The sequence below is a fragment of the Gymnoscopelus microlampas genome (genome assembly GCF_963454915.1).
Source record: "Gymnoscopelus microlampas genome assembly, chromosome: 13".
Classification (NCBI taxonomy): domain Eukaryota; kingdom Metazoa; phylum Chordata; class Actinopteri; order Myctophiformes; family Myctophidae; genus Gymnoscopelus; species Gymnoscopelus microlampas.
This window is the reverse complement of record NC_139950.1, coordinates 44,635,838-44,660,870: the sequence shown is the minus strand read 5'-3', so window position 1 is coordinate 44,660,870 and position 25,033 is coordinate 44,635,838. Positions and strand designations below refer to the sequence as shown.

The 25,033-nt window shown below is 43.5% G+C and overlaps 1 protein-coding gene across 1 annotated transcript in view; it reads left to right on the top strand.

The window, feature by feature from the left end:
- itga9 (integrin, alpha 9) overlaps window positions 1-25,033 on the top strand; it is a 134,604-nt gene that overhangs the window by 40,349 nt on the left and 69,222 nt on the right. The window contains exons 13-15 of the mRNA XM_084077210.1: window positions 8,231-8,276; window positions 8,983-9,137; window positions 13,938-14,098. Coding sequence (XP_083933336.1) covers window positions 8,231-8,276; window positions 8,983-9,137; window positions 13,938-14,098 — 362 coding nt within the window. The remainder of the gene's footprint in view (window positions 1-8,230; window positions 8,277-8,982; window positions 9,138-13,937; window positions 14,099-25,033) is intronic.

Here is a 25,033-nt window from a genome sequence, read left to right as displayed (position 1 = left end):
TCTCAGTGTAATAGTGGTGAGACGAGAGCCTCGTGATGCAGTCAGAAGCATCTTGTTTACTGCATTCCACACACAGTGGACATTCAGTCTTTCAGCCAGCATAACTAACTAACAAGCTGTGGGCCCGCAGTGTGAAAGTTCCTCTGTGCATTGTTTACGCTATTTATTACAGGTGTAAAAGTGTAAAAAATCAGATGTACTAAAAGATTTTTAACCCGAGGCCCGATTCTATAAATGTCTAAATCCTAACAGTTTTCTGAAACACTTATGTTTGCTATAATATCAGGGGTTCTCAAACTTTTTCATGTCAAGGACTGTTACGACCCCCTGTCTAGGGTAGGGGAGGTGACATAATAATGGAGGACAAAGTCGCTTTCAAAAATGAATTGTTTTTATTTCCTTTTTTTATGCAGAGATTTCAAACTCTTTTTGTCTTTTTTTCACCAGTGCCAAAGAACTTCAGGGTGCCGGTTTACATTTGTAAAAGGCTGCCTAATAAAGAAAATTACCCCTAACCTAAACCTAACAAAAGAAAAATATACATTTACTAAACTTACTTACCTAACTAAAGAATATACAAAAACAAAGTGGTTTAACCAACAAAAAGACCAAACACCCCTACAAGGCGAGTGAATAACTAAATACAAGAAATAATGGAAGTGGACAAATAGTTACAAGATAATGCTTAACTCAAAATAATACTGGACAAAAAGCAACAAGTTTAACTATAATTAAATTATAGATTAAACTAAGAAACTGAAAAGTATAACTGAAGGGCAAACAAAAGTAGCTAAAGAACAAACAAAATAACTGATTGAATCAAAAGTCACTGATGGACAAATGAACAAACAGAAGGCAAAGAAACAGAAACAAAACAAAACAGAACAGATCAGACCAGGCTACATGGGTTCGGGGAGACAGAGGGATTGAATCTCTGCAGCTCTTTCATGTGAGAGCAACCAGTCCCCCATGACAGACAGAGCAGAATGAGCTTTTGTAGGTGAGCTTCAGAGAACAGCCAGCCCTGGCTAGGGTGGAGACAAAGGGGCGACGAATGGGAGCAGGAGAACAGGGCCAGAGGCTGGACCTGTCAATCTGGACAGCTGGAAGGCAATCACTCACTCACTCATACCAGCACCATACCCAGACTCAGACTCACAGCTTCCACCACCACTCATGACCTTATATGGAACACAGAAAGACAACAATATAACACAAGCCACACATAGCACAGACATATAACCAAAATATAACCACACATAATATAACCATACGGCTAGGGCCGTAACACCCCCCCCCTTAAAGAAAACCTCCCCCCCCAAAAAGAAGTTTCTTAAGCTGGGGCACAAACACGAGAAAGGGCATCTGCCAAGACATTATCAACTCCTTTCTTGTGACGAATCTCTAAGTTGAAATCCTGTACCAGTAATGACCATCGCATGAGCCTTTGATTCGAATTTTTCATCTGTCTCAGAAAAACCAAAGGGTTATGATCAGTATAAACAACTACAGGCAATGGGCTAGATCCCACGTAAACCTCAAAAAATTGCAGAGCAAGCAATAAAGAGAGAGCCTCTTTCTCAATAGTACTGTAATTACTCTGAGGTGCATTAAATTTCTTTGAGAAATAACAGTTTGGATGGTCAATACCTACGTCATCCTCCTGCAGCAGTACTGCTCCGGCTCCACTTCCACTCGCATCCACCTCCAACTTAAAAGGCATTTTGAAGTTTGGGGCAGCCAGGACAGGAGTGCTGCAAAGAAGAGCCTTACAGGACTCAAAAGCATGCTGGCAAGCAGGCGACCAAACATAAGGCTTTTTCACACTGGTCAAACTGGTAAGGGGAGCAACTACATCAGCGAAATTTTTACAGAAGGCACGATAGTAGCTCGACATTCCTAGAAAACGGCGGAGACTACGGCGTGACGTAGGTACAGGGTAGTCCACTATGGCCTTGACCTTGGCATCAATGGCCCGAACTTGACCCTGACCTACCTCTTTTCCCAGATACGTAACGGTGGCACGACCAAATTCACACTTTGACAAATTTAGAGTCAGATTAGCGCCCGCCAACCTGCCGAAGATTAAACCAAGAGTGTGCATGTGCTCAGGCCACGTATCAGAAAAAGCAACAACATCATCGAGGTACACCTCACAATTTTCCCCCCCAGCTAACACATTGTGCATAAGCCGTTGGAACGTAGCAGGTGCATTACGGAGTCCGAATGGCATCACAGTATACTGATAGAGACCATCGGGGGTAACAAAGGCAGAGATATCTGAAGCACGAGCAGTTAAAGGGACCTGCCAGTACCCTTTAAGTAAATCAAGTTTTGTAACAAATTTAGCAGCACCAACACGGTCTACACAGTCCTCCATGCGAGGCAGAGGATACGAATCAGGTTTGGTAACATTATTTACCTTTCTGTAATCTGTGCAGAAGCGTCGACTGCCGTCAGATTTTGGCACGAGCAGACAAGGCGAACTCCATGCGCTAGAGCTGGGAATGGCAAGGCCATTATCTAGCAAATAATCAACCTCCTTCTTAAACAATGAGCGTTTAGTAGGATTTACCCGATAAGCATGTTGTTTAATGGGAGGATTCACACCTACTTCCACATCATGTGATAGGACAGTAGTGCGGGAAGGTATGTCTGAAAATAAAATGGGGTTATTTTCAATCAAACTAACTACGTCTGCTTGAGCCACAGAATCCAAGTGCTGCAAATAATCAGGCAGATTTTTCAGAATTTCAGAATTTTGCATCCGAGAGCCAGCCGAGCTCTTTGAACGCAAGCCATCACTCTCTGGGGAATATAGAGAAGGCACGACGGACACTACTGAGGCTACCGGGGTGGGTAGAACTGAAGGCGCAACACTCTCAGAACGATCAAAATAGGGTTTAAGCATATTAACATGGCACACTCTGGTTTTACTCCGGCGGTCTGGGGTCGCAACTACATAATCAGTATCACTAAGTTTTTTTTCTATGACATATGGGCCACAGAATTTAGCCTGAAGGGCCGAAGTGAGAAACGGGAGCAACATTAGCACCCTATCACCCACATTAAACTGGCGTGTCACCGATTTGCGATCAAAATGTTTTTTCATTTTCCCCTGGGACGCAGTCAATGCGCTGCGTGCGAGGTTACAGGCATTGTGCAGGCGGTCTCTGAATTCAGCTACATAATCCAACACATTTGAGGATGGAACAGTGGATTTCAATAGCAAGCGATCACGGAGCACCCGGAGAGGACCACGCACACTGTGCCCGAACACCAGCTCAGAAGGGCTAAAACCAAGTGACTCTTGTACACTTTCCCGCACGGCCATGAGCAGAAAAGGTAACCCCTCATCCCACGACTTGCCCGTCTCAGAACAGTACTTTTTCATCATTGACTTGAGCGTTTGATGGAACCGCTCAAGAGCGCCCTGAGATTCAGGATGATAAGCACTAGACTGTATGTGTTTAATGGACAAGGACGCGACAACCTGCGCGAAAACTTTAGAGGTGAAATTTGTTCCCCTGTCCGATTGAATGGACTTGGGTAAACCAAAAATAGAGAAAAAATTAACCAGAGCTTTTATTACAGTTTTGGCCTTTAATGTGCGCAATGGAATCGCCTCCGGATACCGAGTGGCAGCACACATTAAAGTCAACAAATACTGATGACCTGACTTCGTTTTGGGAAGTGGGCCAACACAGTCAATAATGATATGTTCGAAGGGCTCTCCCATCACCGGAATAGGTAATAAAGGAGCAGGAGGAATAACCTGGTTAGGCTTCCCCATCATTTGGCAAACATGACACGAACGGCAAAAATTTGACACATCAGATTTAAGCCCTGGCCAATAAAAATAACGCAAAATGCGGTGATACGTTTTACGAATACCTAAATGACCAGCCAAATTGTCATGTGCGAGACTAAGGACTGGAGAACGAAAAGGTTCAGGTACAACAACCTGCTGAACGGAGTTCCACCCGAGGTTGCCAGCGCCGGGCGGGAACCAATTGCGCAACAAAATGCCATCCACTACACTGTACGCACTCTGCGCATCCTGCGCATGAGCGCCCCCCCAGCAAACAGCGAGGGATGGGTCATTTTGCTGTGCCGAAACGAACGTGTCTTTATCGACATCAAACACAAATTCAGTCTTTATTGGCATCACATCAACCATCTTCTGCTTAACCATGGCGGCAGGAAGATTCACTGGTTGCTCAGAACACATAAAAGTGTCCTTCAAACTAATGTTCTCATCACAGCCCTTCCTTGCCTGTGCACGGGTCACAGCGCAGGCAGGGAACAATACCGAGGTGCCCATAGACTGATCCAAATCGATCACAGGATTCTCGACAATTTCCGGCGTTGGGAAAACTTTCTCCCCTGCCAAGTCATTGCCGAGAATTAACGAAACGCCGCCGACTGGTAACTGAGCGCGAGTACCCACCTGCACAAAACCGGAGACCAGGGGCGAACGCAAAAACACAGAGTGCAACGGAGCGCGTAATGAATTCATCTCCACCCCCAACAATAGAGCATCAGATCCACAAAAGGAATTATTCGAGAAAGGCAACACATCATATAACATGAGAGATTGTGACGCTCCCGTATCACGCAGGATTGTGATCGGTACCTGATCTTTATCCTGACCTGACAGGGACACTGAACCTTTCAAAAGGAAGGGTCCAAAACATTCCTCCATTTCATCTGACACAGGCGCCCCTGTGTCAGAGGAAAGTGGAGGAGGAATGGACCGAATGAACCCAACTGCTTTTGATTTTTTTGGACTCTGAGTTTCTTTTCGTTGTAGAGTGGGACATGCCGAAATGAGGTGACCCTTTTCATGACAATAGAAACAATCACGAGTCTCTGAACCAGAGACAACATTAGAACCAGAACGAGGCGGGCTTTTTGACACAGAAAACTTTTGATTCCCCCCCACTCTGCCGCCCATGGGATTGCGGCGTGCAGAGGGAGCAGAAAACACAGATCGGTGTGTCAAAATGAACTCATCGGCACACACCGCAGCTTTAACCACATTATCCACTTTCTGCTCGTTTAAGTAGACAACTATACGCTCAGGTAGACAGGATTTAAATTCCTCTAATAATACCAAATCACGAAGCTGGTGAATAGTCAATACCTTGTTTGCAGTGCACCATTTGTCAAATAAGACACTTTTCTCCCTGGAAAATTCTACATAAGTCTGGTTGGCAGTTTTCTCACAGGACCTGAACCTTTGGCGGTACGCCTCCGGCACTAACTCATATGCCCTTAGTATGGTTTCTTTTACCACCTCATATTTGCGGCTCTCCTCAACAGTTAAGGCTGCACACACATCCCGAGCTTTTCCCACTAATTTGCACTGCAGTAATAAACTCCACATGTTCTTTGGCCACTTCACCGTGGTTGCAATGCGTTCAAAAGTGTCAAAGTACAAATCGAGTTCTGTCTCTTTAAAGTGCGGTACCAAAGGAATATGCTTACTGATGTTGAAATCCTGAGAGCATCCCGAAATCCTGGGCTGGGGGGCAGGTGACCTGTCGAGCTCTGCGGCCCTGATGCGGAGTTGCATCAGCTCAACCTCCTTGGTTTTTGTTGCGAGTTCCACCTCTCGGAGGCGGAGGGCCAGCCCTAGACTATGTGAGTCCCCCCCAGCATTGGTACGAGCTATAAGCGGATCTATCTCTGAGTCCTGAGGTGAGACACTAGCCTCTCCTTCCTCAAGCTCAGTGAGCGCAGGGGAGCCTGTGTCAGCAGTCGCCTCCACATTCTCACCCGAACGCCCAGCCATATTCTCCGCCAGCCCGATGCTTACACGCTCTATGATCCCTTTTTCAGTAAGTTTTTCCTCTATATGAGACCTTAGTTCGGCCTTATTGGCACCCGATGGGACAGAAATTTTGAAGACTTTAGCAATCAAATTTAACTCAATTTTAGTGCATTTATCTAATTTGTCTAGAGTGGGAGAAGTTGGGAAAATTAATGCAACCTCATCTGGTTCTACCGCGGACATTACAATTAATCAAATACTCTACCTAACCTGCCAACCAAAACAGACAACTGGAGCAAAGTTTTGACTACTCACCAGATCGAACGAAACCCAGAAGGACCTAACCAAACCCATGCAACCTGTTAAACGAACGAATTAAACCAAATTCAAATAATCCTCAAAAAAGGAATAAGTTTCAGGGGTAAACTTTTGAACCAAGCCGAGTCCCCAAATTATGTTATAATTTGGATCGATATTTTTTATAATTTGGAACGGACGAGCCCCCAAATTATGTTACGACCCCCTGTCTAGGGTAGGCGAGGTGACATAATAATGGAGGACAAAGTCGCTTTCAAAAATGAATTGTTTTTATTTCCTTTTTTTATGCAGAGATTTCAAACTCTTTTTGTCTTTTTTTCACCAGTGCCAAAGAACTTCAGGGTGCCGGTTTACATTTGTAAAAGGCTGCCTAATAAAGAAAATTACCCCTAACCTAAACCTAACAAAAGAAAAATATACATTTACTAAACTTACTTACCTAACTAAAGAATATACAAAAACAAAGTGGTTTAACCAACAAAAAGACCAAACACCCCTACAAGGCGAGTGAATAACTAAATACAAGAAATAATGGAAGTGGACAAATAGTTACAAGATAATGCTTAACTCAAAATAATACTGGACAAAAAGCAACAAGTTTAACTATAATTAAATTATAGATTAAACTAAGAAACTGAAAAGTATAACTGAAGGGCAAACAAAAGTAGCTAAAGAACAAACAAAATAACTGATTGAATCAAAAGTCACTGATGGACAAATGAACAAACAGAAGGCAAAGAAACAGAAACAAAACAAAACAGAACAGATCAGACCAGGCTACATGGGTTCGGGGAGACAGAGGGATTGAATCTCTGCAGCTCTTTCATGTGAGAGCAACCAGTCCCCCATGACAGACAGAGCAGAATGAGCTTTTGTAGGTGAGCTTCAGAGAACAGCCAGCCCTGGCTAGGGTGGAGACAAAGGGGCGACGAATGGGAGCAGGAGAACAGGGCCAGAGGCTGGACCTGTCAATCTGGACAGCTGGAAGGCAATCACTCACTCACTCATACCAGCACCATACCCAGACTCAGACTCACAGCTTCCACCACCACTCATGACCTTATATGGAACACAGAAAGACAACAATATAACACAAGCCACACATAGCACAGACATATAACCAAAATATAACCACACATAATATAACCATACGGCTAGGGCCGTAACAAGGACCTTCCAAAATTATATGTTTTTGGCGCTGCCGTGTTTTTGGCGCTGCCGACCCCCATTGCCGACCCCCTCAATATTTAGTTCCAGGGACCCCCCTAATGCAGGGGTTTTCAACAGGTGGTCCGCAGACCACTGGTGGTCCGTGAAGGTATTGCATGTGGTCCCTGACCATACATTTAGTAATGAAGAAATGATGTTTATTTTTATTTTTATTCCACGGAACAGTGCATTAATGAACTAGTGACCTATAAGGACGTGTCAATGTTTGAGGTCAAGAACTTCCACAGAAAAGGGAATTAAAATCTCATGAAGGGGAAGTGTAACGGAATGCCTGATTGAGTCATCATTATTAGGAAATGTGCCTAATAATATAATCGCATGCTCACTAATACATAAGATACAAATCAGTATATCAGTTAACATGAGTTTAATGGAAGGTTGGATAAAGTAAGAGAACAGAATACGCGTGAATAGATCAGTCGTTCCCAACCTTTTTTTTTGCTCTGGACCACATATTTCAGTTAAATAATGCCTAATGCATTTATCAAAGGTATTTTATTAATGTATTTTACATTTTAAAACATTTTCCAATGGACCACCTGCAGGCCTAATTATGACATGGACCACTAGTAGGCCTAGTGCGTGGACCATTGGTTGAGAAACGGTGGGATGTATAGACATGGGATGCATAGCACGTGTTACCAAAGCACTAATCTTAGCTCATATCCCCACCCAACACAACCGTGGTCCCCAGGTTGATTCTTAGTCAGGTTGGTGGTCCCTGGTTCACAATCAGTTGAAAACAGATAATGTATAAAATAATGGTTATAGGTTATAGCTAAAATCTAAAATGACACAGATGCGTTCCCGGTCTTAAATGGGTTAAGTACTTTTGATAAAAAAAAATAAAAAAAATCCCTTTAACGGTTTTAACCATTACCATGCTTTGTTTTGTTTTTGTTACAGATGTCACTATTGGAGCTTTTATGTCAGATAGCGTGGTGCTGTTGAGGTGAGTGAATGATCCTGCTACTTCTGTAGTATGATCAAGTAGGGCAGTGGTTCTCAACCTGGGGGTCGCGACCCCCAGGGGGGTCGCCAAATAATTTGGGGGGGTCGCCAGATTTTTTGGGTGAATTTGAAAAAAAAAAAAAAAAAGTTTTTTTTTTTTTATAACAAAATATTTTTTTATGTTATCATTAATTCATGTTTTATCAGTTAATTTACTCAATTTACCCACTTTTTGCAAAAATGTTTTGATAATAAACAATTATCAAATAACCTATTATAATTAAATAACCTTCGCGCGCGCAAACGGGACCGCGCGCGTGCACGCGGGGGGTCGCGGGAAATAATATCATTATTTTGGGGGTCGCGGCCTGAAAAGGTTGAGAACCCCTGAAGTAGGGCATGAATGTATGAGAAAACACAAAAAGTTAAAATATGGAGATACTGTAAGAGGTTTGGTTGTGGTGTGGCCATCCACGTGAGTTAGAAAGATTATTATTTTTGACTTTATTTGTAGTTATAGTCATAGTTATAGTGCTTGGTGTGTGTGTGTGAACGACGGCCCTTTTAATCAGGCTTTAATGTCCGGTATTTCCCCACGTTGTGTGTGTGTGTGGGCGGGGTGTGTGTGTGTGTGTGTGTGTGTGTGTGTGTGTGTGTGTGTGTGTGTGTGTGTGTGTGTGTGTGTGTGTGTGTGTTTGTGTGTGCAGGACTCGTCCTGTGATTACGGTGGACGTGACCATCTTGCTGCCGGCGTCCATCAACATCTCCGTGCCTCATTGCCACGAGGGCCCGCAGAACCTCAATTGCTTCAACGTCACCGTCTGCCTGAGCTTCAGGGGAAGACAGGTGCCCGGACAGATAGGTGAGTTAAGCAAAAGAACAACATTTCTTTAACCACTTTTAAACCCCATATGCAGGGGTGCACATAACTTTTTAGGTCTGGTGCTCAGAAGAGCACCTGGAGAAGTGACTAGGTGCGCATGGTCCCGTCCCGTTTTGTCAACGGGGGGGGGGGGGGGGGGGGGGGGATTCAGCACGGTGCCCACCGGACAGTGTTATCGACGGGGGGGGGGTGCTGCGTGAGAAAAAAGGACGCTCTGCTTCTAAATTCCGCCGATTTTCGCCGTTTTTTTTCCTCACGCTGTTAGGTAAAGCCCCCAAGGTTGGTGCCCTGTGCTGCTGCGTTGATTTTATCCGCCAGATTGGGACGTTCACGGCATATTTTGCACCATTACGGTGCGTTCATCATCGGTGACGAGTGCCTCTAACAGCCGCTGCTGGCTGCGTGCACGCCGCGAGGCGATGCGAGGCGACACGTGCAGCATGCGTCCTCTACCCCTGCGCCTAATGGCTGTACATGGGGCCGACGGGTGCTTTAGCGTGATTGTGTGAGTGTAGCTTCAGGAAGTAAATTCCTAGCCTCGATCTCCAGGCTTTTATTTTTTAGTTTTGCTAAAAAATAAAAGCTTGGAAATTCCTGTCCCAGCTGTTGGTGCGCAAAAGCGCCTCGCGTCGTCTGATGTGGTGCGCATTTTTTATTTTGGGTGCGCATGCGCACCTGCGCACCAGTTATGTGCACCCCTGCCCATATGGTTGAGCGGAGTCCCTCAACGCTCTATGCTGGTGTGTTTTCTGTTAGTGTGGGGAGAGCTTTTGCTGAAAATAGCAAAGCGACAAGCTCACAACACATCGCAGCGGGACGCGTTGTGAGCTTGTCGATCTGCTATTTTCCTTACGAAAGCATTTTCTATCAATTACACACACCATGAAGCATTGAATTAATGGATATTTTTTTGTTTTTGTTGCATTCCTAAGCCAATAATCTTATGATCGGCAGAAAGATGCTAATGTATCCGGTAGGAGACTCAAAGGAGACTCTTTGAGTCTCCTACCGAAGAGACCGCCGGTCATCAAATTATTAGCGTAGGAATGCAACAAAAACAAAAAAAATCTCAATGAATTCAATGCGTCATGGCGTGTGTAATTGATCGAAAATAAGTATTTTTTTCTGTGAACTACTCCTTTAAACCTTCTCAGAATTCGATGATGGGTTGTAACTCAAACTCTAAGCAGAATGTGATCATCATAACTGAGGTGAATGAACAGTTACCAGACATTGGGTATATATGGTTAACCTCTGGACTAACACTAGTATTTAGCCTTATAATAGTTACTAGTTATAGTTAAGCCTGTCGGCCCTCGATATGCTCTCTGTCTGGTCCAGTGTGGGTGTAGTCAGTCAGTGTGTTAGTGGGGTGAGTAGTGTTGGGGTGTGGTCCAGTCCATGCTGCAGTCAGTGTTTGGGTGTGTCTGTGTGTTGCACAAGCACAAGCCCCCCCAGGGGAGCGTTAGCTACGAGTACCAGACTACAACGTTACGTTACATAATGAATAAGTTCTGCTGGCCAGCCATGAGGAATAAAGCCCCTCTGTTTGAGCTACCTGGCACCCTCCGTGGAAAGGCAGCCGCACCTCCTCCTCCTCCTGTTTCGGTCGCCTCCCATAACCCATTAAGACCGGGAACGCATCTGTGGGTGTCATTTTGAGATTTATTTTGGGCTATTCAAAAATAGCAGATATACAAGCTCATGTGCCGCCCTATGAGCTTGTAGATCTGCTATTTTTGAAAAATCGTTAAAATGTGTGGAAATATTTGAATATATATGTTTTTAAAGCGAACATTTGTAACTCAAATCTTTGCTTCTGGGGGTCCCTGGAACTAAATATTTTGAGAGGGGGGTCCGCGGCCAAATACATATCATTTTGGGGGTCCTTGACATGAAAAAGTTTGAGCACCACCGTCCCTGGAACAAAATATTTCACAAATGTTTTAAAAAATATATATATTCAAAGAGTTGCACACATTTTCACGATTTTTCAAAAATAGCAGCGCTATGAGCTTGTATATCTGCTATTTTTGAATAGCCAAAATAAATCTTAAAAATGACACAGATGCGTTCCCGGTCTTAATGGGTTAATGAAACGCTCCTTTGCACTCGGCGGGGTAGTGAGGTCATGGCGTTTACCCCCCCTCCCTCTGTTGTGTGCGGCGCAAACAGTCCCCTTTGGTCCGAGCTGGGGTTGTGTGTGTTTGTCTGTCACCCCCTCCCACTGTTTTTTACCAGCGTGACACCCTCTTGAAGCAATTACTAACATACTGAAGCTTGATTCATTCAGCGTCTTGGATTTCAAATGACCAGCAGAAGGCCCATATATGGGCACGTCAGAGAGACGTTTAGAATGTTAGTTACCCTCATGTGTATGATTTGCATTGGTGGAAAGTAACAAATTACATTTACTCAAGTCTGTACTTATAAGTAAAATTTTGAGTTACTTTTTTACTTTACTGGAGTGTTTTCGATTTGCAATACTTTTACTTCTACTCCACTACATCTCAGAGGCAAATGTTGTACTTTTACTCCACAATAATTATTTGAAAACTTTAGTTACTACCAGTTACTTTGCAGATATGAATGATTATATTATAAAACGTACATTAACCACTTAAGCCCAATCTTATACATAGGATATATGAAAATAGCCGATCTACAAGCTCACAACGCGTCGCGATGCGACGCGTTGTGAGCTTGTAGATCTGCCATTTTCAAAAATGTTTGTACTTTTACTTTTGGTACTTTAAGTGCATTTTGATACCAATACATTTGTACTTTTACTCAAGTCAATTTTTAATTTGGGACTTTCACTTGTAACAGAGTACCTCTACATTGCAGTATTGATACTTTTACTTAAGTAAAATGTCCGAGTACTTCTTCCACCACTGGTGATTTGTCAGATGGAGAGTGGAGCTCTCTTGTTTTCTTAGCGCTGCCAATAAACGGAGCGGATCAAAGGCCTAGTTTTTTTATTTCACAGTGTTACTAATGCAGTATCAACAAGGAATTCATTTATTTTCCGGGTGAATCCGCTCCTGCTTCCCCCTGTGATGTGTCTGTATCAACAGGATGTTTTCACGAACAGCGGTGTCATTTCAGCAGGGCTTCCACATAAAAAAAAAGAGCAAAAACACCTAGATAAATAGATACTTTTTACAACATCCCCTTATTTATTTCTTTTACTGGTTTTGTAGCAGCGTGTAATGTTTTTCTGTTATGACTACTGGGAAGAAAACTGTTATATGTTTTTAATTTTGTTGTTGTGTGAGGTTCAGATAATTGTTTGGCTTGAAAATGGTCTAAGATTATAGCATGAAATTAGAAAATTGGTTTTGTGGTGACGGCGATAAAACCACGAGAAAAATGTCTTCCAATGTCAAAGTATTGCAAGTCATTGCGGCAAAGCCGTTTTTGCCATACTTGATACAACTCATCAAATCACCTTAACCCAATAAGACCGGGAACACATCTGTGTCATCTTTTGGCTCTTTGGCTATTCAAAAATAGCAGACCTACAAGCTCATGACCTTGTAGATCTGCACTTTTTTTTTTAATCGTGAAAATGTGTGTGTACTGTATATCATTTTTTAAAGCGAACATTTGTAATTCAAGTCTTTGCTTCATGGGGGTCACTGAAAACTGGAACTAAATATTCCGAGATGGGGGTCCACGGCCAAATACATATCATTATGGGGGTCCTTGTCATGAAAAAGTTTGAGTTGAGCACCACTGATATTACAGCAACATACGTTTTTCAGAAAACTGTTAGGATTTAGAAGACATTTGTAGAATCCCCCAGAAGCAAAGATTGTAGTTACAAATGTTTGCTTTAAAAAAATATACATATTCAAAGATTTGCACACATTTTCAAGATTTACATTTTTTTTTTTTGAATAGCAAAGAAATCTTAAAATGACACAGATGCGTTCCCGGTCTAAATGGGTTAAATCAACTCAAAACAACATCCGTGTGTGTAATAACACAAGACCCTAGAACTATCACACATGTTGTGGTCGTCTCATGACTCCTATTTATTTCACATTTGACTGTGTTGTTGTATCTAATGCTTTTGGTGGTAATTGCCATGCAGCAAACCAAACTATGCGGTCTCGTTTGAAAGTGATTCTTGGGGGGGTTGCAGTTTTGACCCAAAGAACCATCTGACTATTATTTCAAATGCATAAATAATCCTAAAGTATAGAGGTATGGCTACGATGAGTCAGTGGAGAAAGTCAACCGTAACCAAGGGACCGTTCGCACCAAGCGCCATGACATCAACGTTATGTCTATGATTTAAAAAACAATATCATTATAGTTAGAATGCTTCATGTGAATTGCCCTTTAAACCCTAACAGTACATTCTTCGTTGACCAGGGTCCCCAAGGGGTCTGTCTTTGACCCCCTCCTACTTTCCCTCTACACCAAATCTTTGTCAAATCTACAAGCTCAAATCGCATCACAAGGCATCGCGACGCTTTGTGAGCTTGAAGTTCTGCTATTTGCGGCAAATTTTCACAGAATGTTCATCTATTTTCACCTACTAGAGGTTCGGGCCACTATGCGGCCCGAACCTCTAGTGCCCAATCTGCCCATATATGGACACATCCTCGGATCGGCGGTTCTGGACAACCGAACTGCCGGCGCGCCCGCCGGCCCTCCCAGTAGCCAATTTTAATATAGGATGCCATGCCCAGAATAGGGAAGCTAGGGTTCAAGTGGTTAATAGATTAATAGTGGTTCAGTGATGACGCCTCTGTCTTGTCTTTTCAGAGTTGATGTACAACCTGACAGCTGACGTGGATAAGAAACAGAAGACCCAGGCCTCCAGGGTCTACTTCTCTCAGAACGGAGCCCAGGTCAGCTTCCTGAGCAATCAGCTCAGCCTGGAGATCCACAGTGAGCAGTGCCAGGAGTACACTGCCTACGTCAAGGTGCGTTTCTCACAAACTGTGTGAAAGTGTGTAAATATTGCATCTATAGGTAGCGCCTTTACCCAAAGTGCTTTACAATGTGCAGAGGAAACCATGCAAGACACCAACCTGCTCAGTAGAGCAGTTGGGGAGGGGGCACGGTGGTGCAGTCGGTAGCGCTGTCGCCTCACAGCTATAAGGTTCTGGGTTCGATTCCCGCCAGGGACGCGCTGTGGCCGCTGGGGGCGTGTCCTCGCCTCCGTGCTATCAGTGCCCATACCATACAGTAGGTGGGGTTGGCAAAAGGGCCTTTCTTTGTGGAGTTGGCATGTACTCCCTGTGTCCCCTAGGGTATGGATGATGGAGGGGAAAGGAACTGGTTGGAATAACGTGTTCCTTCCACGTGCTACGTCCTACCGGGGAAACTCCCCCCTGTCAGGTGATAAGAAGCGGCTTGCTAGCTCCTCATGCATTGAAGGAAGCATGAGCTTAGTTCTGGGCTCCCTCTAGGCTGGCAGATGGAGAGTAGCGTCCAGGATTACATAGGCAATTGGTACTGGGTGAAAAAATGGGTTACAAAATCGTGGGATAAAAAAGTAAAGTAAAAAAAAGTAGAGCAGTTCGGTGCTCAAGAACATGTTGACAATAACCTAGGTGCAGCCGAGGATGTACCTCCTTAGCTACTTCCGCCTGTATTAAGCGTCTTTCCTTCCTGCTTTGCGCGTGTGTGAGATCCATGTCCTCAGTTGATCTCCATGGCACATGGTGCATTCACTCTGTGATAGGAGATGTCATTTGCTGCTGTGCTTTGTTTTCTCACTCATGTATTTGTTGCTGAAGCACCAACGAGCAGCATTCATTACATGTTACATTAGTTTGGTGAACCACAAATCCTTCATAAATTGTTAATAAACGGGATGCCTGGTGGCTCAGCCAGTTTGTGCACAGACCTTACGTTCCTTGGGAGAGGTGAACCTGGGTTCGAATCCAATTCCCATCTTATCTTGCATGTCTCTCTCCTCTGTACTCTCTACTCTTACCTACCTGACATAAAGCATTTAAAGCATTTACTTTAACACCCTATTTTACTCTTTGATGTGCGACCATGTCATGCAAAAGTAGCAAAGAATGTGATGTGGTGCATTTATATAGCGCTTTTATCCAAAGCACTTTACATAGATTGTGCATTACAATCACCCATTCACACACACATTCACACACCGACGGTGGAGGAAACCATACAAGGCACCAACCTGCTCATCGGGAGCAATTAGGGGTTCAGCGTCTTGCTCAAGGACACTTCGACACTAACCCTGCGTTTTAACAGCGGGCAACTCTGGGCGATGCCGGGCGACATCGCCCAAAAAGATAAAGAAAATCCATCTTTCATTGCCCCCCCGCCCACTTCGCCCGATCGCCGGCTCTCATAGACTTTCATTATCTTTTGGGCGATGTTGCCCGGCATCGCCCGAGAATTGCCCGCTGTTAAAACGCACCGTGACTCTGGAGGAGCCCGGGATCGAACTGGGAACCTTGCAGTTCCCATCCGGCCGCTCTACCGGCCACTCTACCCGGGGCCACTGACGTGTTGTGATTTTTTTTTTTAACACATTTTTGAAATTATTTAAAAACACTGCAGTTACTGAATGTTGCAGAAACAGACGTCTGGAGGAGACGCTCGCTCGGTTAGGGCCATGGCACCGTAACACTCAGGTCCTCTAGTTCCTGAAACCGTGTTGCACTGCGACCGTGTGTTTCCAGACTTTCCACACCGTGTGTGTGTGTGTGTGTGTGTGTGTGTGTGTGTGTGTGTGTGTGTGTGTGTGTGTGTGTGTGTGTGTGTGTGTGTGTGTGTGTGTGTGTGTGTGTGTGTGTGTGTGTGTGTGTGTGTGTGTGTGTGTGTGTGTGTGTGTGTGTGTGTGTGTGACGTGTGTGTCCCTGCAGGACTATATACAGAGAAACAGAGGAGGAAAACAGAGTCTCCTTTGTCGCTGCATAGTTACTCTATTGTGTCCCTGAGATTTTATGCCATGTTATGTAGCAGCAGCAGCAGGCTGGCTCCAGGTCTTGAGGGCACCCTCCTCGGTGGGTGTCTCACCCTCTTCCGGCGTGGAAGGCCCACCGCGCTGATCCGGTTAATGTCACTGGACATTCCGGGCGGTGCACCCCCCCCTGCTCTCACTGTGGGAGGCTGTCAACAGCCGAGTGACGGGAGCCTGCCATTACCGTGCCTTCCTCTCCTCATTTAACCACTTTCAACCTGGTGTCCCTGCATTTTGGGCATGTCATTATAAGCCAACATTTTTCAAATATTTTCAAACATATATACGTATATATATACTGTATATATTTTGATTTCTTTTATATTTTCCAAAATAGCCATTTTCAATATTCGTAGTACAACAAAGTATAGCTGCAATCTGTTAGTTGACCCGGAATTTGAACCCAGGCCTCCCACACATAGAGACCAAACTTCTACCGCACCTTCTGAGGGAGGCAGACATACTTGTCAACCAGTAGTTGTCCTACCTACCCGAAATGTCTCAATGGAGGGAGAATAGAGAGATAATCTCCTATCAACAAAAAAAAAACGTCCACATTCACTTCCATGTTAATGGATTTGGAAAAATAGACTTTTCTCTGCTTTTTGTTGCTTTTTGGTGAAAACAGCCCACATTCAAATGCCCACAACTGTGGAATGGATAATCGCGGCGGCACAATTTCTTTTCTCCGATTCTACGAGACCCTAGCCTGACACTCAGCCTGAATTTTCATTTAGTTTCACTCCATTATTCAGTCTGAAAGCCCTCTCAGTGCAGCCGTTTTCTGAGATGGGGGCGTGGCCAAAGTGGGACTCTTTGGCGATTGATTCATACTGGATTAACCCAATCGCGATTGGGCCGGGGCCGCCCGGTTCGATTTTCAACCGAGAAAACCCTGCCTTTTCACAGCGTCACCAGACCCTGAATGTGAGGCTAGCGATTTCAGGGGCTGGAGCCAGGCTAACGAGACCCCCCTACCAGTGGCGTGCACAGACATTTTGAGGGGCAGGTGCTCAAGTAAAAAAAAAGAAAAGGGCACCTTGCGCGGCGTGCGGAACCGCCGGCTGCCCTAGTAGTGTGAGATTTATAGAAGAAAATTGCAATGCACATTTTGGGGAATTGTTAATATAGTAGAAGCTTTTAATCCAGAATTGATCAATGTCACCATTTCTTTCAAAAGGGCACTTCTTCAAGAGGGCAGGTGCTTTAGCACCACCTAGAGTCTATCTGTGCACGTCCCTGCCCCCTACGTCTTTTTAAAGCGATCCGCGGGTGGATCGTTGTGAATAATAATATTCTATGATTTTTCAAAAGGTTAGTAAAAACACTCGCTAGCAGTGGCTTTAGCAAACCATGTTTTATTTCTGGCAGTCAAAGAGTTAACCATGTTGAACCTCGGTGAGTACATGTCACACAGAGCAGTTGTAGCAATAAACCCCGTCATCCATCATATTGCGTGGAGCAGCACTTGTCGAGGATTACCCGGTGATGTGTGGCATGTGTTTATCCAGCCCATCCTCTAGTGAGGCGGGATGGTTTCGCTGGCCTATAAACTCATTAGTAAATATTATAGCACTTAACGTTTCTCTTTTTCTTCTCCCACTAAATTTCACTGCATTGAGACATTAAGAGGTAGATGAATCATGCTAAACGTGTGTTTCTTCTGTGTGCAGTAAATCTGCGACGTGAAACATTTTTTCAAACCCTAACTAAACATCATCTTCACGTTTTCTGGGTGGGCAACGCTAATTACCACTCACACGTGGCGCCTAGCTGCCACGCAAACCGTGAGGCATCTCCTCGTCTGTGCTTTAATGTTACAGTGAGATAAACACACTTTAAATGATGTGAGGAGACCCATCCGTCACACTGCATTATTACTTTAAAGGCCCACATGCAGCTTACAGTTACTATCAGCTGGTTCAATCCCTAAATTACAATTTAGCAATGTTATGACGTTCCATTATCATTTGTATACAAATGTACAGCGGTGTTGATTTTGGCAGCAAATCTTGATTTTGTTTTATTCATACTCTTTTGAATAAAAATCTACATTCGATTTAGTCGACTAAAATGTATTTGGCGGTTGCCTTGATGGTGTCGTAATGGCTGATTTTACACTTGGTTGCATGCCGAAAATAGCCGATCTACAAGCTCACAACGTGTCGCAGCGCTACGCGTTGTCAGCTTGTAGATCTGCTATTTTCAGAGCGCAACACCCGAGCGCAACCAAACATAAAATGTCTTGTCTTTTAGTTCAACTGGATCTCTTCTCCACTAGATCCCTCCCTAACATTTTAGTCTAGTTTTTATTTGTTGACGAAATTGTCAATATATTTAGTCTAGTTTTAGTCATCATAGCTTATTTTTTATTTCGTTTTCGTCAGAGTAAAAAGGTAGTCGACGAACATTTTTCGTCATAGTTTTAGTTTTACGAAATCAACACTGCTTCTTCTTGAGCCACTCTTTGCTTTTGTTGTGTAGGCTCCAACAATCTTGCATCTTTTCTAACGAGGTTTTTAGGAAGGAGCTGTTCTGTTGCTTGCATGAGGCACACATGTGGTGTCTTTTGCCAAAGCCATTTGATAAAACCAAGCAGGCGTGCCATGCAGTAGTTGTTTGGATTGATGTGATATCTTTTGTTCTGTTTATTGCGGTTGATCACTATGTTATCAATGTGTTTGAGGCCACGGTTTCCCCTTCTGTTTAGAAGCAAAAAGATGTGTGTATAACCACCACAATTCAAGACCTGGTCTCCCACATGGAAAACCAAATCTACCTCTCATCCAAAGGGGAATAATCCACCCCCCCCCCCCCCCATGGCCAAGGCAGATATTAGGCTCCTGCGCTACAGGCAGGACTACTCTGCCAAAAGACCAAGGGTGTCCAAACGGCAAAGGATGGCTAAGCCATTGGTTCTCAAAGTGGGGTTTTCTCAAAGTGGGGGGGAGGGGAGGGGTACCAGGGGGTCCCCAGCAAAACCACTTAATATGGCGTTACAATCATTTTAACCACTTTAACCATGTTTTATACTTTGGCTATTAAAAAATAGCAAATATACAAGCTCATAGCGCGTCACTTTGTGCCACGCTATGAGTTTGTAGATCTACTATTTTTTTTTAATCCTGGCACAATTTTTTTTTTTTGACAAGGAGTCTGCAGCCAAAAAAATACATCATTTTGGGGGTCCTTGACATGAAAAAGTTTGAGAACAACTGGGCTAAAGCCACACCAGCGTAGTGGCAGCTGTAGCCACACCGGCAGCATCTGTGCCAAAAATTGCAGCTGACTGCAACCCACAGTCAGACTGTTTAGAACTTTTGAGTGACTTTAGGTATATATGATTTAGGAAAAGTAAAGGGAGCAAAGATTACCTGAACCCGCTTTCTAACGTTCTTTGTGTGTTTATCACAATATGTGTGTTTGTTCTGGAGCCTCAGAGAGGAGGAGAACAGCTGGATCAGAATCATCATAATCAGAAGTGATCTGTCTCCTCTCTACTCTGGGAAGAGAGGGGTCTCGTCTGTTTGGTAAAATCTCATCATTTATCTTACTCATGTGTCTGCGCCCACATGAGCCAGTCCTCCCATTCCCTCGGAGAGGTATGCTAATGGAAACCAGCTGGTGCTCCAACTGTATCCTCAGGGGAAGCCTGGCCCTGCACCCCCCACCCACCCTCACACCCCCGCACCCTCCTCCTCCACCCATGTCCCTCTGCTCTCACACATAATAGTGAAAATACTGTGTTGTAGGCCAGTATAGAGACACAGCAGGGTGCTGGGGCTGGTGTTGTGTCAACTGGAACTCCACGCTTGGCTATGGAAAGCCCATGCGTCAGGGCTGATTGCTTTCGCCTCTGATGCATGAGTGCCTGTGGAAGCGGTCCATGAAAGCTATTCTGAGCCTCTTACTCTTACATTTTGTGTGATGGCTCTCATACATACACTGACCGTTTTGTCACAGACCCTGCCCTTGGTTGATCATATAAATCAAGCTACACACCCAAGAAAGGCTGTTGACTCTTAAGCCATTAAGACCGGGAACGTATCTGTGTGTATTTTTAGATTTCTTTAGGCTACTCAAAAATAACAGATCTACAAGCTCATAGCGCGGCACCGAGTGCCCGAGCGCACTATGAGCTCGTAGATCTGCTATTTTTGAAAAATCTTGAAAATTTGGGACCCCTAGAAGCACAGATCGGAGTTCAAAAATGTTCGATTTTTAAAACACAAATGTTCACGATTTTTCCAAAAAAATAGCAGATCTACAAGCTCATGAGCTTGTAGATTTGCCATTTTTTTAATAGCCAAAGAAATCTAAAAATGACACAGATGCTTTCCCGGTCTTAATGGGTTAAGTAGAGAGCTTAATTGCACGCACTTAAAGTTTGATTTCGTTCCATGTAAATGGACCAACAGAACCGGAAAGGAAAGGGGTCAGTTCTTTAACATGTGAAATCTGTACCAAAAATCTAGAATGTTTTGTCACGAAATCACATATTTCTTTGCACACCGCACAAGAAGTGCACCCTGAAAACAACAGAGCACAGAAGTTAATAGTTCAATCATAATATTGTTTTCGAGGTAATTCCGCCTAAAATTATGTAAGTCGGTCCTTGTTGATCATCAATGTTTTTGTTGGCAGAGACTGAGGAATAACATACCAGGACTCCAGATGGTCTTTGTTTGGTTATTTTTAGCGAAAATAAACGGCACGTAGTGTTTTACTACAGTTGTACCTCACGCTTAAAGAGAGGGAAAACAGCCCGTACCGTGATGAATGTTGAATGATTGGGGTTCAAATTACCAGAAAGACTTTTGCGTGAGACGGGGGATGTGAGTAAAGCAGCGTTTCTTGAGTCACACTGTGTGTATTATGTTCAGCAATCTTGTGTAATTGGCACATTGTCTGTATTCATTGTTTCCCAGACAACCCACACATTTAACTCCTCAGTGTTAATTTAGGATTTCACTGAACGCTTGTTGTGAAAAGGCTCATATTTCTAACATCATTCATGTGCCGCTGCATGGATGCTTCAAGTCATTTGGTTTGGGTCATATCCAACACAACTGCAATACTTTTACATATACATGTTCCATAATATAAAGGAAGGGAGAGTAAATCATGTGTAACCTCTCATGAACCAGCAATATGAACATACACTCATCAATATGCTAGGCCAGGCCGGGTTCTCAAGCTTCTTTATACCACGACCCCATATTATGAGGGATTTTTTTTGGCAACCCCATACAACCCGCTCATATTGAACATAAGTCCTGAGTACATCGTTTATGAACAGCTAAAATCAGTTTGTGTGCCTCAGCCTCTGCAAGCAAGGGCTTGTGTGTGTGTGTGTGTGTGTGTGTGTGTGTGTGTGTGTGTGTGTGTGTGTGTGTGTGTGTGTGTGTGTGTGTGTGTGTGTGTGTGTGTGTGTGTGTGTGTGTGTGTGTGTGTGTGTGTGTGTGTGTGTGTGTGTGTGTGTGTGTGTGTGTGTTGACTTGTAGGCTACTGCTGTGTATGAGGAGTCAAGTGGCCGTCCCTGTCATGAACTCTTTGCCCTCTGCCATTTACTGTGTTAATCAACAAAATGGGTACAGTTGGTCAGGCTTATTTAACAACCCTGCCTGACTAGGCTACTGCAAGGGTGTACACTAATTGCATTCATCACAGTCCCCTTCACGTTGGTCGCAACTTTTCTTTTTTTAATCTATTTTTTTGGTTGCCATCGGCACCTTGGTTGACCCCTACGGCAAATTCCTGCAACCCCACTTTGGGTCGCGACCATAGTTTGAGAAGTTCTGTGCTAGGCCATTGTCTGCTCAACTGGGCTTTCGTTCGCCTGGCTTGTTCTGGGGTGGCCGTATAGCTGAGTGAATAGAGAGGCCGTCTGGGAAGGTGTAGCTGTCGGTTTGAACCCCGGCTCCCCCAGTAATATATGTGTCGACGTGTCCCTGAGCAAGACACTTAACCCAACTTAACAGCTCCCCCGTGTGCGCTCACCGAAGCCATCTGAGCAGCAGCCATCAGCTGGGTGAAGCTGTAAAAGCAACTCAAGTGATTATTTGTTAAGTGAACTCGTGAAACGAGCGCTCCCCCAAAAAATTGGTTAGGGAATGGCATATCCCCAATTCCCCCATACAGTACTGCACCACCTCTAAGGAAACTAGTTCTAGCATCACAGTGTCAATAGATTTATAATGCTGTAGTTTTATTACTAACATCACCAGGCAGTATTTCAGCAAGACAAAATTCTGTTCATTACTTGTCGTATAAAGTACCATTTGCTAGAATCTTGTCTTTTAAATCTGTCCCGTAACACTGACGTATTGCATGTCTTTGGTAAGCTTTGCCATTTTAAGCGTCACTTTATTAGATCTTCAGCAGCGCTGCTTCCAAAAGCTATTTCTGTGATCACTTCCACATTGCATAGCATCACATGGCATGTTTACAGCAGTGGCAATTTATACGTCGTCATACTGTGTGTGTGTGTGTGTGTGTGTGTGTGTGTGTGTGTGTGTGTGTGTGTGTGTGTGTGTGTGTGTGTGTGTGTGTGTCTGTGTCTGTGTCTGTGTGTGTGTGTGTGTGTGTGTGCGTGTTTATATTTTAACAATCTTATCGCAGTCTAAACAGTAAAATCCTGAGTGTCCATTTAACTCAGAGAAGCCTATCAGGTCCATTTATATACTCTCAGAGTTAAATGAATTCTTAGGACTTCACAGTGTAGTTGAAGTGTGCCTTGAAATCATGCCAACGGCCACTTCCATCTGTGGTCATCCGTGGTATTGTATGGCTGTGTGCAGATGCAACTCTGGTCTCCAAGGAAGAGCTAAAATAGGCAGCTTAACCCAATGCCTCTAACAGTTGCCTGTTTTAATTTAGCTCCCAATGTATATGTACACCCCCCCCCCTGTTCTCTGGCCTATATTTCCACTTGGCGTGACCCATATCTCGTGTCCCCATAACATGGGGACATGAGATGGGGGGTATTTAAACTGCATGGGGTACTTTTAAAGGTCCATCGTTGTGTTCAAATTGCTGCTGCTGTGGGACAGGGCATCTGTGGAGAGGGGAATATGCACAGTAAAATTGCTAATTTAACTCATTTTACAGTGGACAGTACTGTACTTAAGTATAATGTTGAGGTATTTGTACTTTACTTGAGTATTTCCAATTTCACTTAAAACACTTTTACTTCTACTCCACTACATCTCTGATCCAAATATTGTACTTTTACTCCACTACATTTATTTGAAAACTTAAGTTACTAGTTACTTTGTAGATTTTGATTATTATTAATATTATTATTATTACGAAACATACATTAACCACTTCAGCCATACATACATTTCGGCCATTTGCAAATAGCAGATCTACAAGCTCACAATGTGTTAGGGTAGCGATGCGACGCATTATGAGCTTGTAGATCTTCTATTTTCAAAAGATTTGTATACATTTGAAAACTTGAAATATGGGAGATTCTGCATAATGAGTAGGATATAAAAAGGGAAGCCAGAACAAGCCAAAACAATCACAAACAAATACTTCTCTATGATTAACAGCTGACTGAAATGTATACTGTGTACCATGGTTAGATGCGACATGTCAGCTTGAAAATCTGTTCTTTTCTGCAAGAAAACCATGTGTGATGGAGTATGGATTAAGTTGCAATGCTTATTTTAATGAATAAATGTTATTTTAATCAATCTAGATGGTAGAGTATGTTAATACCTCGTGCAAAACTGCTTGGTTTTGCTATACAGGGCAACATCCTCAGTGTTAATTTAACACAGAGGATTTTACTGTGTGGTTTGACTCTTTCATACTTGATTTATCTGCTAGAAACCCGTCTATATTTCCCACTCATTTCCCCAAACTCCATTCCTCATTTAGTTTCGACATCTTTAAGACTTTAACATAGATGTCACTAAGCAACTTACTGCAATCAAAACATTGCAGTAAGTTGCTTCTGAAGCAAGCCGGTGCGTTTACTCTGTTACAAGTAAAAGTCAGGAATTGAAAATGTACTTGATTAAAAGTACATAAGTATTGGCATCAAAATGTACTTAAAGTACCAAAAGTAAAAGTACTCATTACACAGAGTGTCCCATTTCAAGTTTTCAAATCTATAAACATCTCGATGCGACACATTGTGAGCTTGTAGATCGGCTATTTTCAAATGGCCAAAATGTATATAGGGCTGAAGTGGTTAATGTATGTTTTGTAGTAATAATCAGTTTTCAAATAAATGTAGTGGAGTAAAAGTACAATATTTGAATCCGAGATGTAGTGGAGTAAAAGTATTGGAAATTGGAAATACTCAAGTAAAGTGCAAATACAGTACCTCAAAATTGTACTTAAGTACAGTACTTAAGTAAATGTACTTAGTTACTTTCCACCACTGGTTGTGACTGCAGTATATTGTCAATTCAACAATTCAGAAGTGGTTCTGCCTTTTGGTCTGTTACTTGTGAACCTCTGGTCTGCCATCTGTTAGGTTTTTTTCCTTGCCTTCATTGATAGTCCATAGTGTAGAGAGACAGGAAACAGACAGAGGGAGGCGGGGAGTGACACACAGCAAAGGTCCGCCAGGCCCAGTAATCGAACCGGGACTCGCTGCCAGGCGTCAGAGCGCCCACGCGGCACGCTCCCCCAACAACCCCCCTGTTGGCCCTTTTCTGTTGGTGATTTACTATCTTTGAGTAAATCACCAACAATCTGTAAGGCTCAAGCCTTACAGATATAACGTGTTCTTAATTGTTAAATGAATCACCCAAAGTTACCCTAAGTTACAGGAAGTTGTCGGGCTGTTCAGAAACGTGTTGATTTCTGAGTAATATCTAAAAAATCACAGCAACAGTGTATGAAGCTCTCTGCCCTCTGAAGCACATTATGATTCAACATATAAGCGCTTATG